Source organism: Carcharodon carcharias, chromosome 2, assembly GCF_017639515.1.
Source record: "Carcharodon carcharias isolate sCarCar2 chromosome 2, sCarCar2.pri, whole genome shotgun sequence".
Classification (NCBI taxonomy): domain Eukaryota; kingdom Metazoa; phylum Chordata; class Chondrichthyes; order Lamniformes; family Lamnidae; genus Carcharodon; species Carcharodon carcharias.
The window spans coordinates 194,689,236-194,709,296 of NC_054468.1; the positions used below are offsets into that span (position 1 = coordinate 194,689,236).

General features: G+C 42.3%; 1 protein-coding gene across 1 annotated transcript in view; it reads right to left on the reverse strand.

The window, feature by feature from the left end:
* The window catches only part of LOC121274022 (synaptotagmin-14-like), a 256,789-nt gene extending 237,051 nt beyond the window's left edge, over positions 1–19,738 (reverse strand). The window contains exons 1-2 of the mRNA XM_041181156.1: positions 19,613–19,738; positions 4,206–4,253 (exon numbers count right to left, since the gene is read on the reverse strand). Coding sequence (XP_041037090.1) covers positions 4,206–4,253; positions 19,613–19,625 — 61 coding nt within the window. The 5' untranslated portion in view covers positions 19,626–19,738. The remainder of the gene's footprint in view (positions 1–4,205; positions 4,254–19,612) is intronic.
* Positions 19,739–20,061: the final 323 nt, after the last annotated feature.

The window sequence follows — 20,061 nt, forward strand, 5'->3', positions numbered from 1 at the left end:
CTCAGTAGGGTAGCGAGTCTTTGGAACTCCCTTCCTCAAAAGGCAGTGGAAGCAGAGTCTTTGAATATCTTTAAGGCAGAGGCAGATAGATTCTTGATCAACAAGGGGGTGAAAGGTTATCGGGGGTAAGCAGGAGGTTACAATCAAATCAGCCATGAACAGCAGAGCAGGTTCGAGGAGCTGAGTGGCCTACTGCAGCTCCCAATTTGTATTCATTGGCTGAGAGCCTGGGGCCAAATTGAGTGGAGTCACAGATAAAGAGTACCTGCTTCAATTAATATTGCTTTAATTTTCAAAAGAAAAAAGCACCAGTTGAACTTTGAAGCCAACTAACTATCTCCATATGTATTTTTTAAACAGATAAAGGTGAATGCTAATTTCATATACACGAGACAAAATTTTCACTAAAGTCAATATTATCAAGAGATAAAAACAAAAAATTGCGGATGCTGGAAATCCAAAACAAAAACAGAATTACCTGGAAAAACTCAGCAGGTCTGGCAGCATCAGCGGAGAAGAAAAGAGTTGACGTTTCGAGTCCTCATGACCCTTCAACAGAGCTAGGTGAATCCAAGGAGAGGGGTGAAATATAAGCTGGATTAAGGTGGGGGGAGTGGGGGGTTGGGTTGGGGGAGACAAGTGAAGGGGGGTGGTGTGGTTGTAGGGACAAGCAAGCAGTGATAGGAGCAGATCATCAAAAGATGTCACAGACAAAAGAACAAAAGAGCACAGAGGTGTTGAAGTTGGGGATATTATCTAAACGAATATGCTAATTAAGAATGGATGGTAGGGCACTCAAGGTATAGCTCTAGTGGGGGTGGGGGGAGCATAAAAGATTTAAAAATAATGGAAATAGGTGGGAAAAGAAAAATCTATATAAATTATTAGAAAAAACAAAAGGAAGGGGGTAGAAAAAGAAAGGGGGTGGAGATGGAGGAGGGAGTTCAAGACCTAAAGTTGTTGAATTCAATATTCAGTCTGAAAGGCTGTAAAGTGCCTAGTCGGAAGATGAGGTGCTGTTCCTCCAGTTTGCATTAGGCTTCACTGGAACAATGCAGCAAGCCAAGGACAGACATGTGGGCAAGAGAGCAGGGTGGTGACTTGAAATGGCAAGCGACAGGGAGGTTTGGGTCATTCTTGTGGACAGACCGCAGGTGTTCTGCAAAGCGGTCACCCAGTTTACGTTTGGTCTCTCCAATGTAGAGGAGACCGCATTGGGAGCGACGAGTACAGTAGACTAAGTTGGGGGAAATGCAAGTGAAATGCTGCTTCACTTGAAGGGAGTGTTTAGGCCCTTGGACGGTGAGGAGAGAGGAAGTAAAGGGGCAGGTGTTACATCTTTTGCGTGGGCATGGGGAGGTGCCATAGGTGGGGGTTGAGGAGTAGGGGGTGATGGAGGAGTGGACCAGGGTGTCACGGAGGGAACGATCCCTACAGAATGCCGACAGGGAGGGTAAAGGGAAGATGTATTTGGTGGTGGCATCATGCTGGAGTTGGCGGAAATGGCGGAGGATGATCCTTTGAATGCGGAAGCTGGTGGGGTGAAAAGTGAGGACAAGGGGGACCCTATCATGTTTCTGGGAGAGAGGAGAAGGCATGAGGGCGGATGCGCGGGAGATGGGCTGGACACGGTTGAGGGCCCTGTCAGCGACCATGGGTGGAAAACCTCGGTTAAGGAAGAAGGAGGACATGTCGTGTCAGCTTGCTCCTGCCCCACGGAACTCATTTCTCATTATCTTGACTCCCTTCTCTCTCCCTTTGTCCAGTCCCTTCCCACCTACATCCGTGATTCCTCTGACACCTTACGTCACATCAACAGTTTCCAGTTCCCTGGCCCCAACCGCTTCCTCTTCACCATGGACGTCCAATCCCTCCACACTTCCATCCCCCACCAGGATGGTCTGAGGGCCCTTAGCTTCTTCCTCGAACAGAGGCCCGAACAATCCCCATCCACCACTACTCTCCTCCATCCGGCTGAACTTGTTCTCACACTGAACAATTTCTCCTTCAACTCCTCTCACTTCCTCCAAATAAAAGGTGTGGCTATGGGTACCCGCATGGGCCCCAGCTATGCTGTCTCTTTTTGGGGTATATGGAACATTCCTTGTTCCAGTCCTACTCCAGCCCCCTTCCACAACTCTTTCTCTGGTACATCGATGATTACTTCGGTGCTGCTTCATGCTCTCATTGGGATTTGGAAAAATGTATTAATTTTGCTTCCAATCTCCACCCCTCCATCATTTTCACGTGGTCCATCTCTGACACTTCCCTTCCCTTCCTTGACCTCTCTGTCTCAATCTCTGGTGATAGACTGTCCACCAATATCCATTACAAGCCTACCGACTCCCACAGCTCCCTCGACTTCAGCTCCTCATACCCGGCTTCCATGGACTCCATCCCATTCTCTCAGTTCCTTCGGCTCCGTCGCATCTGTTCCGATGATGCTATCTTCAAAAACATGTCCTCCTTCTTCCTTAACCGAGGTTTTCCACCCATGGTCGCTGACAGGGCCCTCAACCGTGTCCGGCCCATCTCCCGCGCATCCACCCTCACGCCTTCTCCTCCCTCCCAGAAACATGATAGGGTCCCCCTTGTCCTCACTTATCACCCCACCAGCCTCCGCATTCAAAGCATCATCCTCCACCATTTCCGCCAACTCCAGCATGATGCCACCACCAAACACATCTTCTCTTCACCGCCCCTGTCGGCATTCCGTATGGATCATTCCCTCCAGGACACCCTGGTCCACTCCTCCATCACCCCCTACTCCTCAACCCCCACCTATGGCACCTCCCCATACCCACGCAAAAGATGTAACACCTGCCCCTTCACTTCCTTTCTCTTCACCGTCCAAGGGCCCAAACACTCCTTTCAAGTGAAGCAGCATTTCACTTGCATTTCCCCCAACTTAGTCTACTGCATTCGTTGCTCCCAGTGCGGTCTCCTCTACATTGGAGAGACCAAACGTAAACTGGGCGACCGCTTTGCAGAACACCTGCGGTCTGTCCGCAAGAATGACCCAAACCTCCCTGTCGCTTGCCATTTCAAGTCACCACCCACATATCTGTCCTTGCTCTCTTGCCCACATGTCTGTCCTTGGCTTGCTGCATTGTTCCAGTGAAGCCCAACGCAAACTGGAGGAACAGCACCTCATCTTCCGACTAGGCACTTTACAGCCTTCCAGACTGAATATTGAATTCAACAACTTTAGGTCTTGTACTCCCTCCTCCATCCCCACCCCCTTTCTGTTTCTTCCCCCTTCCTTTTGTTTTTTCTAATAATTTATATAGATTTTTCTTTTCCCACCTATTTCCTTTATTTTTAAATATTTTATGTTCCCCCACCCCCACGAGAGCTATACCTTGAGTGCCCTACCATCCATTCTTAATTAGCACATTCGTTTAGATAATATCCCCAACTTCAACACCTCTGTGTTCTTTTGTTCTTTTGTCTGTGACATCTTTTGATGATCTGCTCCTATCACTGCTTGCTTGTCCCTACAACCACACCACCCCCCTTCACCTGTCTCCCCACCCGCCCCCCCGCCCCCACCCCCACCCCCAATGGATTCACCTAGTTCTGTTGAAGGGTCATGAGGACTCGAAACGTCAACTCTTCTTCTCCGCCGATGCTGCCAGACCTGCTGAGTTTTTCCAGGTAATTCTGTTTTTGTGTTCAATATTATCAAGAATTGACAGAGGTGTGTAATAGATGGCCATTTGGATAGACGAATGCGTAAAATGTGTGATAAACTCAAAATTACTCCAGGAGAATCAAAAAGATTTGAGGGGAGAGTTTTGGAAGAAAATAAAAAAGACGGAAGCCAAAGGAGAGAGAAAAACAGCAACTCAAAGACATCAGAGTCAAGAAAGACAGTGAGCACTTTATCCAGTTTACCATGTACAACATTGTGAGAGATTGACTAGTAGAAATTAAATACTCAATTTAAGATTATGGACAGAAATTTTCTCTGTATCATAAAATTGTTACCACATTTATGGAGATCAGACAATACCATCCCTTAGAATCATAGAACATGTAAGGATTTTTCCCTATGGATGGTTAAAGCAAATACTAACCAAACTGATCTCAAAATCAACAATTAATCACATACAACACCAAGTTATTAATTACATTTTTCTATAAACTCTCACTTTCCCCAAGCGGATTTATAATGTTGTTAACCTTTATTGCAATTTACTTACCTTTGCGGATACATATAAGTTCATGAACTCCACAAGTACGTTCTCCACCTGTGGAAAGATAAATTTATCATTAAAGGTATTTTTACTTAAATGCTGACTAAAAATTTGTGCTGTGCTTCATGACATTTGCTTTAAATGAAAGGAAATAACAAAGGAAGAATAAAAATAAGTTGTATTCCTTTAGCACCTTTCATATGCAAAGCACATGCTCTGTCAAGGTGTACACCTAAATTGCATTAGATAGTAATAAGGTTCCCATCTGATTCATACCTATGGCTTCAGTAAATGCTGGACAACATCCAAGGTGATAAACGGTAAGTGACATTTATGCCACGGAAGTGGTGGGTAGTGAACATCTCCAACAAGAGAATGCCTAACCACTTCCTTCCGACATTCAATGGCACTACCAATGTGAAATCCCTCATTATGAACATCCTCAGCAAGTTACCATTGCCTAGATACTCAATCGAACCAGCCACCCAAACGGCAGGTCAAAGGCTGGGTGTTCTATGATAAGTGGCTTGTGTTAGCAAGATTATTCTCCTTTATCTCAAATGGATGCAGCTGCAACAATACTCAAAAAAAGTTAGACATTATCCATGACAAAAGTGTCTGCTTGACTGCGCCTCATTCACTCGGCTAAACATCCACCTCCTCCACTAGTGTCATACTGTGACCCGTCCTATCTACACAATGTGCAACAGCTACTCACCAAGGCTTCTTCAACAGGACAGCCCAAACCTGTGACCTTTCTACCTCGAATGAGAACAGTAGCAGGTACAGGAGAATATTACCACTTCCAAGTCACATACCATCTTGACTTGGGAATGAATCTGCTGCCAATCCTTCAATGTCATAGGCCAGGATCTTCTGTTCAGCATGCAGTGGTGGACCCCGCAAGCCAAAGCGTAAAATGACGCACGGTGACATTGGGCGTGCGTCTCAACATTCCAATCTTCAGGTTGGCGGACAGGCAAAAAGCCCAGGCAGTCTTCACAGTTTTCATGGAGGGATGAGGTCATCACAGATGAGATGAGGTTTCATGAAGGTTTCGTTAATTAAATATAAATTTTTATGAAAATTCATAAACATGTCCCAGCTCAAGTGACACTATCATGAGGGGACATGTCTGAATAATTTTTTTTCTGTTTCTCACTGTTTCATATTGAAATTAATCTCCCTGAGGCAGCTCCATGCCTCGCATGCGCATGAAAGAGCACAGGCCCCAACTCTCCCTCCTCCTCCCGCCCGCACAGGTAATGCTAAGCGCTTCTGGGTGCACATCACGCTGGGTGGGCCTTATTTGGCCTGCCCACATAAAATGGCGGCACACAGCCGATCGCACGCAGCGATCGGCTGTGCACCCGTTCCTGACCGGCCCACCTGACGGAGAAAATTCTCCCCTTAGAATCATCGAATGGTTACCACACAGAAGGCCATTCAGCCCACCAAATCTGTGCCAGCTCCTGCAAAAGCAATTCAGCTTGTCCTACACCATCAACCTCCATCCTTTCACACATTTATCATCTTCAGGTGTTTATCTAATTTCCATTTGAATCTGCCTCCACCACTTTTTCAGGCAGTACATTCCCAAGCCTAACCACCTGCTGAGTAAAACAACATTTTCTCAGGTCACCTTTGGTTCTTGTGCCAATCATATTAAAACTGTGCCCTCTGGTTCTTGACCCCTCTGCCAAAAGGAACACTTTCTCTCTATCTATACTGTCTAGATCATCCATGAGTTTGAACCTCTATCAAATCATCTCTCAACCTTCTCTTATCTAAAGAGAACAACCCCAGCTTCTCCAATTTATCCTTGTAACTGATGCTCATTGTTGAGTCAAAATCATGGGTCTCCCATTGGATCAACTTCACCACGTGGTCAACAACAGTTCAAGGTGGTGGCCAACCACTACCATCAGCACAACTAGGGGCTGACTATAAATGCTAGTCTTGACAATGATGCATGTGTGCCAAGATTACATTTTTGAAAACTGTCCATACATGATTACATAGCTTCAATATTCTTCAACTTTGTTACATTGAAGACCAGCCAGATGGGCTGCAATGGCTTTTCCTCATCTTGTACTTTCCTTCCTAATGTATTTTGTGTCTATTTTTTTTTCTGTCTTCATGAACAAGCACTGGCAACACAACTTTGTACTGAAACAATAAGACATGTTGAAAAATGAATATAGAAACCACCATTATTACATTCTCATTGGTAGGAATCATGACTTCCCTTGACAATTCACTCAAGAGTGGAAACCTAACAGCAGGGAACATGAATGCAAATGGCAATTAATCTGTAATTTATCTTAAGTATCTTAATCTGTGGTAAAGCATTAAAAACAAACTCCCATTCAAAAGTAGAGCCTGTTAATGTTACTCACCATTTGATACATACTGCAAAGTAGACTCACTCAAATATGTCACCTTAAAGGAAATTTCATCATCTCAGTGATGTCATTTCCTTTCGTAAATGAATATGTTAACAAAATCAAGACAAAAATAATCCAGCAGGTTTGCAAAATTATATGCAGGTATTAACTTTTATTCTTCTAGGTCATTTCTAAATTACTTTAAAAAAGAGTAGAATTTAACATTTATGCAAAATGGGATTAGAAATGATGGCAACTTCAGAGGTTGATGCTGCAACATCACAATTACGGCTTGTATTTAGTTAGCACATTTAACATAGAAAAAAAATCAAAAGGGTAATCAAACAAAAACTGAGACTGTGTCAAAAAGGGAGATATTAGGAGGGGTGGCTAAAACTTTGCTCAAAGAGGTGGGGTCAAAGGAACAGAAGGAAGGAGAGAGGCAGTCCGTTCTTTTTGGTGGAATTCAGGAACCTAGGTCCCAAATGGCTAAAGTAACAGACTCCAATTCAGAAGCAAAGGGTCTGGGGGGTGCACAAGAGACTAGAGTGAGAGAAATACAGAGCTCTCAGAGTTACATGACTGAAGAATGTTACCAAAATAGGAAGGGCTAAGGCCATGAAGATATTTTAATCATATGGATGAGAAAATTAAACGTGAGGCACAGGGGACCAGGTCGGTGAGCGCAGCGGTGATGGATAGTAGGGCTGGGTGAGAATGGGATATGGGCAGCAGCATTTTGGATAACCTAAAGTTTATGAGGGGTGGAGGGTAGTAGACTGACCAGGAAAGTATTAGAATAGTCAATTCTGAAGTTACCAGAGGCATAGGTGAGGATTTCAGCAGAAAATGTGTTGTGCTAGGGGGAAGACAGGCGAGATAAAAGAGATGGAAGTAGGGTCTCTGTGATGGATAGAATATATAAGATTAGAAGCTCAGTTCAGGTCAAGTAGGACACTGAGGTTGGAAACATTCTGGTTCAACATGAACCAGGTCTTCCTAATGTTTGAGTGGAATAAAATCGGACAAACAATATGATGACATAAAGGCAGTGGAATTAGAGCTGGATGTCATCAGTGTACATGTGGAAATAGATCCCAAATCAATGTAAGATGTCATCAAGAGACAGCACATAGATGAAGAAATGCAGAAGGCCATGGATGGATCCTTGGATGATTCCAGATGTAATTGTCTGGAGGCAGGAAGAAAAGCCCTTGCTAGAGATGCTCTAGCTATGGATAGGAACGAAGCCAGGGCAGCCATATGAACACACAAAATAAGATCAGAAGTAAGCCACTTGGCCCCTCGAGCCTGCTCCGTCAATCAATACAATCATGGCTGATCTGTTTGTTTCAAGATCCACATTCCCATCTACCCCCAATAACCTTCGATTCCCTTGCCAACCAAGAATCTGTCTAGCTCTTTCTTTAAAATGTTCAGTGACCCTGCCTCAATACCTTTGCAGGCAGAGAGTTCCAAAGTTGCACAACCCTCAGAGAAAAAAATTCTATTATCTCTGTCCTAAAAGGGCAACCCTTAATCTTAAAACAGTGCTCCCTAGTTCTTGATTGACTCACCCACAATAGGAAACAACCTTCCATGTCCACCTTGTCAAGGCCTTTCAGGATCTTATATACTTCAATCAAGTCACCCCTCACTCTTCTAAACTCCAGTGAAAACAAACCCAGCCTGTTCAACCTATCCTCATAAGACAACATGCTCATTCCAGGTATCAATCTAGTAAATTTCCTCTGAACCATCTCCAATGCATTTACATCTTTCCTTAAATAAGGAGACCAAAACTGCACACAGTATTCGAGATGTAGTCTCACCAATGCCCTGTATATCTGAAGCATAACGTCCTTACTTCTATGTTCAATTCCTCTAGTAAAGGGCAGCATTCCATTAGCTTTCTTGATTACATGCTGTACCTGCATACTAACTTTTTGTGACTCATGCACAAGAGTACCTAGATCCCTCTGCACCTCTGAATTCTGCAGTTGTTCTCTGTTTAATACTCTGCTCTTTTATTCTTTCTGCCAAGGTGAACAAACTCACATTTTCCCATGTTATACTCAATCTGCCAGGTTTATGCCCATTCACTCAACTTATCTGTATCTGTCTGCAAACTCCTTATGTCTTCTTCACAACATACTTTCCTTGCTATCTTTGTGTTGTCTGCAAATTTAGCTACCATGCCTTCACTCCCTTCATCTAAGTCATTGATGTAAATTGTAAAAAGTTGAGGCCAAAGCACAGACCCCTGCAGGACTCCAATCACATATACCAATCAGACAAAGACCTATTTATACATACTCACTGTTTTCTGCAAGCTAGCCAATCTTCTATCCAGGCTAATATGTTACCCCTACAATATGAGCTTTTATTTTCCACAATAACCTTTGAAGTGGCGCCTTATCAAATGCTTTCTGGAAATCCAAGCACAGTATGTCTAAAGGTTTCCCTCTATCCACCACACATGTTACTCCTTCAAAGAACTCTAATAAATTGGTGAAACATGATTTCCCTTTCATAAAACCATGCTGATTCTTCCCGATTACCTTGTGATTTTCTAAGAACCCAACTATAACCTCTTTAATGATCAACTCTACACCTTCCCCATGTCAGACGTCAAGCTAACTGACCTACAGTTTCCTGTTTTCTGCCTCCCTCATTCTTGAATAGAGGGGATATATCTGCTACTTTCCAGTGTGATGGAACCTTTACAAAATTTTGGAAAATTAACACCAATGCAACTACTATCGCAATAGCATCCTCTTTTAAGATCCTAGGATGAAATCCATCCGGACCCGCAGGCTTGTCAGCCCGCAGCTCCACCAGTTTGCTCAGTACTGCTTCCCTAGTGATTGTAATTTCACCAAGTTTCTCTCTCCCCTCCACCTCCCGATTTACAGCTATTACTGGAATGTTTTTTGTATCCTCTATAGTGAAAACAGAAGTAAAATACTTGTTCATTTCATCCTCCATTTCCTTATTATTATCTACTACGAACTCCCCATTCTCACTCTCTAGAGGATCAACATTCACTTTACCTACGCTTTTCCTGTTTAAATACCTGTAGAAAATCTTGCTATCCGTTTTAATATTTCCAACTAGCTTCCTTTCATACTCTAATTTCTTTCTCCTAACTAAGCTTTCAGTCATTCCCTGCCTTTATTTATATTCTGACCAATCATCTGACCTGCCACTGCATAGTAATATGCTTTTTCTTTAAATTTGATGCTTGCCTTGACTTCTTTAACAACGGACAGTGGGACCACCCTTTAGAATTTTTCATTATAGTAAGAATATACTTATTCTGAGTATTCTGAAGTATTCCTTTAAATGTCTGCCACAGATTCTCTATTGATCTATCCCCTAGCCTAGTATCCCAGTTCACTTCAGCTGGCACAGACATTCATGCCCACATAGCTGCCCTTATTTAAGTTTAAAATACTAGTCTTAGACTCACTCTTCTCCCTTTCAAACTGGATGTAAAATTCAATCACATTGTGGTCGCTGCTGCCTAGGGGTGTCTTTACTCTGAGGTCATTAATTAATCCTGTCACATTATATAATACCAAATCTAATATAACCTGCTCTCTGGTAGGTTCCAAAATGGGCTGCTCTAGGAAACTCTCTCAAAAGCATTCTATGAACTCCTCATCCAGGCTACTACCAATCTGATTTTCCCAGTTTATATGTAGCCCATGATTATTGCCATCCCGTTATCACAAGCACCCAATATTTCTTCTTGTGTACTTTGTCCTACATTGTGGTTACTCTTAGGGGGCCTGTAGACAGCTCCCACTAGTGACTTCTTTTCCCTACAATTCCTCATCTCCACCCAAACCGATTCTACATCCTGATCCCCTGAACCAAGGCCATCTCTAACTATTGCACAAATGCCATCCTTGATTAACAGTGCTAGCCCTCCACCTTTACCGAGCTTCCTATTCTTCTTGAAGGTCATGTACCCCTCAATATTCATGACCCAATCCTTGTCATCTTGCAGCCAGGTCTCTGTAATGGCCATCAGATCATATTTATTTACTTCAATATGCACTATCAATTTGTTTACTTTGTTATGAGTGCTATATACATTCAGATACAGAGCCTTTAGTTTTGTCTTTTTGTTATCTTTGTGACATCTAGTCTTGGTTCCTGGTGCATTCTTAGATTTTTTTCTCTCTGTCCCTTCCTGCCATTCTCCAACTCCCATTTCCCATATTAATATTTTCCTCTCTTACCTTGTCTCTACTTTTTGATATACCACAGCTTTCCACTTTAATCCTTTGCCCCCACTATTTGTTTAAAACCCTCTCTACGTCCCTTGTTATGCGGTTCAGAAGAACACTGGTCCCAGCATGATTCAGGTGTAGACTGCCCCAACGATACAGCCCCCACTTTCCCCAGCATTGGTGTCAATGCCCCACAAACTGGAACCCATTTCTCCCACACCAGTCTTTGTAGCCTTGTATTCATCTCTCTAATTTTATGTACCCTATGCCAATTTGCACGCAGCTCAGGTAATAAGCCAGAGATTATAACCTTTGAGGTTCTGCTTTTCAGTTTAGTGCCTAGCTTGTCATACTCTCTACACAGAACCTCTTTCCTAGTTCTACTTATGTCATTGGTACCTACATGGACCACAACAACTGGATCCTCCCCTCCCACTGCAAGTTCCTATCCAGCCCTGAACAGGTGTCCCAAACCCTGGCACTGGGCAGGCAACACAGCCGCCTGGACTCTCGCCCTTTGCCACAGAGAACAGCTAGAGTATTGCGTGCAGTTCTGGAATCCACATTATAGGAAGGAGGTGATTGCACTAGACAGAGTGCAGAGAAGATTTACCAGGACGTTGCATGGGCTGGAGAGTTTTAGTTATGAGGAGAGATTGGATAGACTGGGGTTATTTTCCATGGAACAGAGGAGATTGAGGAGGGACATGATTGAGGTTTATAAAATTATGAGGGACATAGAAAGGGTAGACAGGAAAGAACTTTTCCCCATGGTGGAGGGATCAATAACAAGGGGGCAGGAGGTTTAGAGGGGATGTGAGGAAGATTTTTTTCACCCAGAGGGTGGTAGGAATCTGGAACGCACTGCCTGAAAGGGTGGTAGAGGCAGAAACCCTCATAACATTTGAGAAGTATTTGGATGTGCACTTGCGATGCCATGGCATACAAGGCTATGGGCCTAGTGCTGGAAATTGTGATTCGAGTAGTTAGGTACTTGTTTGACCGGCACAGACACGATGGGCTGAAGGGCCTTTTTCTGTGCTGTAGACCTCTATGACTCTATAACAGCATCAATCCCCCTCACTATACTGTCCCCTACTACCAATACATTCCTTTTTGCTCCCCCACCTGAATAGTTTCCTGGACATAGTGCCATGGCACTGTTTGCTCATTTACCTGCTTATTCAAACAAGCTGAGAGAACCTCAAAGCTATTTGACAATTGCAGAGACTCACAATCCTGCACTCCAGTCCTCTGGATCCCCATACTTGCCTCACTCACAGTCATACCCTCCGGCACCTGACCAATTACCAAATCAGAAGACCCTATCCTAAATGATGTGACTGCCTCCTGGTACAAAGCATCCAGGTAACTTTCCCCTCCTTGATGTGTCGCAGACACTGCATCTCAGCCTCCAGCTCAACGGTTGTGAGCCAAAGTTCCTCAAGCCGCAAACACTTACTGCAGATGTGTTTGCCCTGGATCACAATGTTATCCAGGAGTTCCCAAATGCTGCTGTCTAGACACATCACCTGTACTGGCATCCTTAATGGTGTTTTAAATAATTACTTAATTATATTAATCACTTATTTATGTTGCTTTTTTATGTATTTTAATAACTTTGCCACCAATTTGTGCTTTTTTAAACCTTAGGGATAGAATAGAACTTATCCACTTACCAGATACTCACCCTGTAGTAGAGCAAGAACCAATTCCTACAGGGTGAGAAAGATAGAAAAAGGAAACAAACACCTCCTTCCTGCCCCTTCACTGAACTTCAAGTCTTCACTTAGTTACCTCAGTTGCACTCCATTTGCCAAGGCTGCACTAAAGAGCCCTGAATTTATAGTAAACTAAACTGGGGCTACAGTAACTAGATTCAACCAGTTAGCTAATTAACTACTCAACTCTTACAGCTGAGAATGTGTTTATCCTTTCTAAACTGCAAAAAGGAAAGAACTTAGCCTGCTTACACAATACTGTTAATTACAGACTAGATTTTAAGAGCAAAATTTTAAAAATTAACACTTAAAACTTCCCCTCTGACCAAACTCCAAATTTTCACTCAGTTACCTCAGCTCCATTCCATGGACAATGGAGGAGAAGCAGCAGAAGCAGTTAATATTGTTGACTGTGTCAAAGGCTGCAGGAACATAAAGAAGTGTGACAAAGAATCAAGCACCATGGTCACAATCTCCATAAATATAATTTGACACCTTTATTAAAGCCATTTCAGTGCTGAATTGGGATGAAAACCTGACTAGAAAGTTGTGGAAAGGGTGGACATAGATTTGGTGACAACACATTCAAAAACTTTAGAGAGGAAGGTGAGACAGAAGGTGGGGCAGTTATGTGCAAGAACAGAAGAGTCAAGGGTGATATTTTTGAGGAGGGTGGTGAATAAGGCAGTACTGAAAGAGAGGAAAACAATTTGAGGTGAGGAAAGTAGTTACAATGTCAGATATCATAAGAACAAAGGAATGTAGCAAGTGAACAGGAGTTGTGTCTCATGGACAAAATAAACTAGAGAAAGAAGCAAGTTCAGAGCTTGGGCAAGGGGAACATTGGTTGGGAGGGGAGATTTGCCGTGTTGGGAAAAGGGAATGGAATGGAATGCAGCAGGGGAAGCTGAACAAAAGTTCATGAGTTCCATTCAGCTGTTGCTGGAGGGATGAGATAGGTATATGCTTGGCTTTGCTTTACAGGATATTCTTGGAGTCGTGAGTGCTTTTGACAGAGACAAGCAAAGTGCAATGCTTGATGTGGTCCATTCAGGTCTAACAGTGGATGGTGAAATCAGTTATGCACCAGATACATTAAAATCTATGCCCCTTGAACTAAAGGGATTAAGATAAGGGTCTTACCACAGGGAAACAACTAGAATTAGAGAATGTAAGAGTTTTACAGGGGGCAATGGCATCATGGGTGAAGGTGAGAAAGTTGAGCAGATCAACAGCTGCAGAAGTAACTAGAAAGACTCAAGTTGGACATATTGGAGTTTGAACATGCAAGTTGTGATGGCCCATAAGCTTTTGGGGAGGAAAGAAACTATATTTTATGTCGGGGTGATGGTCACTTTAAGAACGAGATTTCTCTAGGCATTGATTTCTGGTAAAGTACTTGACTTCCAGTAAATGATGTGACCAAGTTGCCTGGGAAATAAGTAATAGAAAAAGGTCAACAAGAAGTTAATAATAGAGAGTAAATTGTGGGTGTGGTTGTTTCAAACAGGGTTTTTGGAGTTTAGAACAGTCTGGCTGCAGCCAGGGAATCTCTTCCAAGAGTTCATTTGAAATTGTGTGTGCTGGCTAAGAAGGTTTAAAATTCTTGTTAACTGAAGGTCTTCTTACAGTGAGTTGAACTTCTAGGGATAGCCAGGCTGAAGAGAGCGCGACAGAGAGCACGACAGAGAGAGAGAGTTTAACATGCAAGACTCCAGAGTTAAAGAATACTTGAACCAGGCAAGTTCTGGCCCAAGGTGGATATGCTTTAAGATGTTAGCGATGCCTGCGTTGAGCTGGGAGTCTACAATCATGGGGTGGTCGGAGGAGATTTGAATGGAAAACCTTGCCAGGAGTAAGCGGTAGGCCCAAGGAATCTCAACTCTTAAACAAATCTTCAAAGCAGTACTCAGACCATGTGGTTAATCTTCCGATTTTGGACAAGTATCTGGCTCGAATTTATTGGGACATAAATCAAATAGGCGTAGAAGGAAAGTTGAGTTAGGAAGCTTGGTTTGAAGTATAAGTAACTGTGTTTATTATAATTTTTTGGAACACAAAGCAGTAAGAATGTTTAGAAGCTAGACAGTAGCAGTATAATCCCAATCTGACACCTGACATGGAGTGGTAGGACAAAGATTCACTCTCACGCTGATGCATCTTGACCTTTGTTTAAAAGCTATGGGGAGATGTTGAGGTAAGGTCTTTCACCTTCCAATAGGGAAAAGGGAAAATTGGAGAGGAAACTATTTCAAATTGTGTGTGGAATGTTTGGAATGTTTTTAATATTATGAGAAAAGAAAATTAATGGTTTAAATAATAAAAATGTACAGAGCTCTTTTATGGTTGGCCTTACTGCAACCCAGAGAGAAAATCAACAAATATATAACTTCAGTCAGAAGCTGATACCTGCAATATGCAGCTTATGTGAATGTGCAAATCAAAAGTCATGAAGCCATAGTGAGCAAAGGAAGAATCAGGAGCTGGGAAAGCACAAAAAAGTCAGCAAGAGAAAAATGTAAAACCTGAAATAACCTGTCCGATTGTGAATTGGCATTAGTCTCAGTTTTTATACTATTTTCTAATTTTTTGCTAATCCATGCTGGTCTTTTTGACATTCACACAATTGTCATCAATGTCTTTCACTTTAGTAAAGTCATCAACATAAAGCAATTATTCCCAAAATTTCCACCCTACAGTGGCTAATTTAATAAAGCAAACTCATTCTCCAAGGAAGTATGAATAGTTGGCAATATTTCTTCCTGTAAGAAAAAACCTTAGGAAAAATAATCTTCGATAAACATTAGCCCCATAGTATTTACAAATTGAAGCTTGTTTACTGGCAAGTCATTATTCAGCTTGAACAAATGGTCTTACTTCGATGACTAACCTTATTTGGGTTAAAGTGGTGGATTTAAGATAAATATTTATCTAATCATCATTGCAAAAAAATTTTTAAAATCTGCTTAATTACAGTAACTATTTAACTTTTTATTAAAACTATATTTTATTACACTTAACTTTGTCTTTAATTTAGGCAAAGTAGAAAAATTGATTTTGAAAAAAATCATGACATACTGAGTTTTTAAAAATACAGTCTTCTTCTGTAAAGATGTGCTTATCTCACTGCATTTAGCAGTTTCTAAAACAGAAGTTGAAGAAATAATTTCCTCAGGCTTTCCATGCATATAACAGCACTACCCACAAAATTAAAGTTACACATATTTTTATGTTTGAAGATTTTCTTTTTTTATTGATACTATCTTACTGACATGCAAAACATGTAACTTTTGTCATAAGATTTTATCAGGATAACATGCATGGAAAGGCTGAGGAAATTATTTCTTTTATTTTAATTTCTTTTAGAAAATACTAAACACAGTGAGATAATCATAATTTAATGATGCAATATTCTGTATTTTAAATTGATTCATTTTCAGTTTACATCATATGTTTCAGTGTTCCTGTCACTATCCATTTCCACTTACAATTTCTGTATATGTGCAAATGTTTGATTATAAGTCCCCGAATAAAACAGCTGCTTTAATATGAGGCTGTGTAAAAATTTTCATGCTACCTTCTCTCTAGATCGTTAAAAGTTGTTACAGGAATATGTACATTGCAATCTGCATAAATCCCATCTCAATGAAATAATTGCACATCAACATTCTAATATGTGAAGATTTTACTGCAAAAAAAAAATTAGTAAAGTTATATGGATTATGTAGTAAAACTCCATTCTTCAATCCGCATTGTAACATAAATCTTTTCTGTTCCAGTTTGTAGCTGTTAGAGTAGGTACAATATTCAGACAATTTTTAATAGTTCTACCATTGTACCATCGAATCACAGGACATAAATTCATACACATCATCATCAATATGCTGAGCTCCTTTTTTGCTCATTAAAATTTTCTCCCCTCCCCTCCTTATCTCTCCAGGAGGTGTTGACTCCTTGCAAGAATATGATATCACAAACAATGGTATTCAAATAATTTGTGCAAGTGGTGATCAATTGTAAATGAGTATAAAGTGAGCGCTGCTAGGTTGTTTGACTTTGAGAGGCATCACAGCTGAGCTTGGTCTGTTGTTGACCTCACAACTACTTCTAGCAGACTCAATTTATAGAAATTAGAAGGTCAAACCTGGACAATCTTTTTCTTTCCCTATAGCAAGGTTCTGAGGCCAACTGCAGTGCCTCAGCGCACTATTTCCAGGAATGCTGCTGTTAGGAAATTCTAGACTTACCCAAGTCTTACTTCTCAAGGATGGAGAAGGAATAAATAGGTATGGTCATCTCTGAACCACTAATGTGCAATTCCTCATTGCCAACTAAGAACAACTGAATAACACTGATACTGAATACCTAAGAAAGGCTGACTGCTTGCCCTCCTGGGAATAGTGCATGGTACTTTGTAAGCCAGGAAGGGGATTTAAAATTATTACACACACACACATAAACACACACACTGCCTAGTTATGTAATGCTGAAATGTGAAAATCTTATTTTACATTATTTATAAATTTCCAAGAACACAGACACATGCAAAAATTTACATTTATAGTGTCTTTATGTTAACAGTTCACCCGTCTCCTCACTAAGTCAAAACTGATGAATAGCAAATACATTCTTAAAGGGGCAGGTTTGAAAATAACTTGAAAGTGTATATATCTCAACAACGTGTTTAGAAATACATAGCAAAAAATTATAATGGTGAAAGATTATGGGCCCAATTTTAACTCTGTGTAAATGGATGGGTTTAAAATGATTTTAGATCTTACCCTATATGCAAGAATGTCTTGCATGGGACATTGGGCAACACTGAAAACATTTACAAATCCACAGTTACTTTGTGCTAAAAAGATTGCTTTAATTTTAAAAAAGGTGGAAAGATTTAAATGTATCAGCACCTTTACAGTATAATTAAACTATCCAACCAATATTCAATTCATAATTCACTGACAAATGTTGTTCCTATCTTCCTGTTCACCTTATGTTGTATTAATGACTTTTCTTAAGATATTCAACATATCCCACGCACATATGTTCTATCAATTGGTCATAAAGTAAACTCTTATTTTATTCATTTATTCCATCAACATGCTATTTTTGGAACTGAAAATAGTAACAACCCAAATAGTAACAATTCAAGTGCAGACCTGAAAATCTCAGTGACATGTCCACTCCATAGAACAACCACAGCCTTAGTATTTAAAAAAATGTAGATTCTAGAAGTATGTAAATTTCTCACATATGCAAAAGCAAAGAAACTAATTAGAAGAACAATTTTTTAAAAAAACGTTTTGTCAACTGAAGTTTTCTTGCAAGTAAGAAGAACAACTGAAATCGATAATAGTGCGCAATTATTCTTTACAGCAACATACTATTAAATCTCAGATGTTTTTAAAATATGAAGATAGAAGTGATTTTGAAATTATGAAAAGATATATTGATTAAACTGGCTAAGGCCATTTCTCCAGCACTATAACTACAGTCTACTTCAACAACCTTTCCATGGAAGAGCAAACCCAGCTCTAAAACAGCAGTGAAGCAAAGGTAATGTGTGATATTTTTTATATCAGTGCCATTAGTACGAGGTATAGTCAATTGTGGATAGTGACACTGTACAACAGAAAATAACAGTATAAAAGATGATAACAGAATATGTAATAGGAGCAAAATGAAATATAATGACATTGCTACACACAGAAGCAATGGACAGAATTCTCCCATGCCCCCTTGGCAGATTTAATGATGGGCAGGGAGGAGTATACGGCAGAAGGTCCAAATATTGCTTTCACACCGGGGTAAAACGACGGCAGGATCTTCCGCTCCTGCCAGCTGTGGCGAGTCACAATTCTCACCAGAGGCCTGCAAGAAACCAATTTGCATACCACTAATGCAATACAGATTAAGACCCAACCAGAATTGCACCCCCCCCCCCCCCCCCCCCCCCATCCCTGCTCAATCATCCGTTCCACCAGTGGGAAATCATGCTGGCCCAGAACACATCTGCAGCAACATGGCATGTACACATCGGCACTTAACTGAAAGAGGCCTGGGGCTGCCTTCAGAGTTTGGGATGGAGGCCTCCAGCCACCGTCAACCCTGGAACACGCAGCATTGAGTGAGGGCAGCATCTATTAGGTGAATCTTCCAGCTTCAGTGTCTTCGAGGAGGTCCATCTTCCAGCTTCAAAGTGATCCTGACATTCCATCTTCTTTCTCCAACGGTGGGTTAGTTATGTCTGGACGCCTTTTAAAAATGGCCATCCAGCCCACCCCACTGCGCGAAACATCGCAAAACCTCCATCCATATTTAATGAGGCTGGCGCCACGTGATACGGCGAGAGTTCCTGGCGGCCTCCACGGTGGGAAACACTCCCCATCCCTGCCCCTGCCACAGGACTTAACAGCAAATGGGAGAATTCCACCTCTGTTTTTTCTAGTGCAGTCTCATGACCCCATCATTAATCCTAACAGTGACACTCAAGAGTAAAGGGGACTGACACCTGGGTGATGTGGAGAGAGGTAACCGGGGTCTGACATTTGGAGCAACAGGTAGTAGCACTTGAGATAACAGCTCTCTGGGGTAACGGGCGATGATGCTCTGGATAAAGAACACGGCCATGGCTACGATGGGGTAAAGGGAACCAGGTGCATATTCACATTGCGATCATTAACCCGCTCCGGGCAATCGGTTTGTCAACAAGAAGCAGATTGAAGGAGCGAGCCGCCCACAGCAACTTGTCTCAGACTCGGTCTGGTTGGTGCCAGCGGCGGCCGCTTTCAGCACCACCGAGGAGCGGACAGCAGCCGAAAGTCCCGCCGTCGGAGCTGCTCCGACCGTCCGCAACGATGGCGATGGCGCCGCCGCCCCCAGGCTCCGTCTCCCTGCCCGGCCAGGCCAGGCCGAACCGGCCTGTCATTAACCCGCCGCCGCCGCCTCTCACAGGCGCTGACAGACCGGCCCTGCCGTCTGCCAGGTCCTGGGAGCCCGGTCGAGAGAGAGAGAGGGTTATCCAGGCCAGTCAGTGGAAGCTGGGCTCCTTGTGGCCTACTTACCATCAATCGCCATGATGCTGATAATCCATCCAGACCGACTCTGCCACTACCGCCGCCGGGGAGCGGGTTGCTGGAATTAGAGGAGAAGGAGGAAGAGGGGCTGTGGCGTTGCCACCGAAAAACACCGCCACAAACATGGAACCTTCCAGGCCAGGCGCGCTCCCATCGTCTGGTGCGCGCATCCTCGGCCATGCGCTTCCACCAGCAGGAGCCGGCGTCCTTCTGAAAGCCAATGTGCGTGTGCACTCCTGAGCTACGATGTCTGTTCGAGGAAAAGAGGGGCAAATACAAGTTCAGTTTCTGAAAGTCCGGGGCGGATACATAGAATGCAAGTCATTGAAGCTGGAGAGCAGGCTGAGAGAGTGCTTAAAAAGGCATAGAGGACCCTGAGTTTTATAAATAAAGGCATGGAGTACAAAAGCAATAAAATTATGATAAACCTGTCTAAA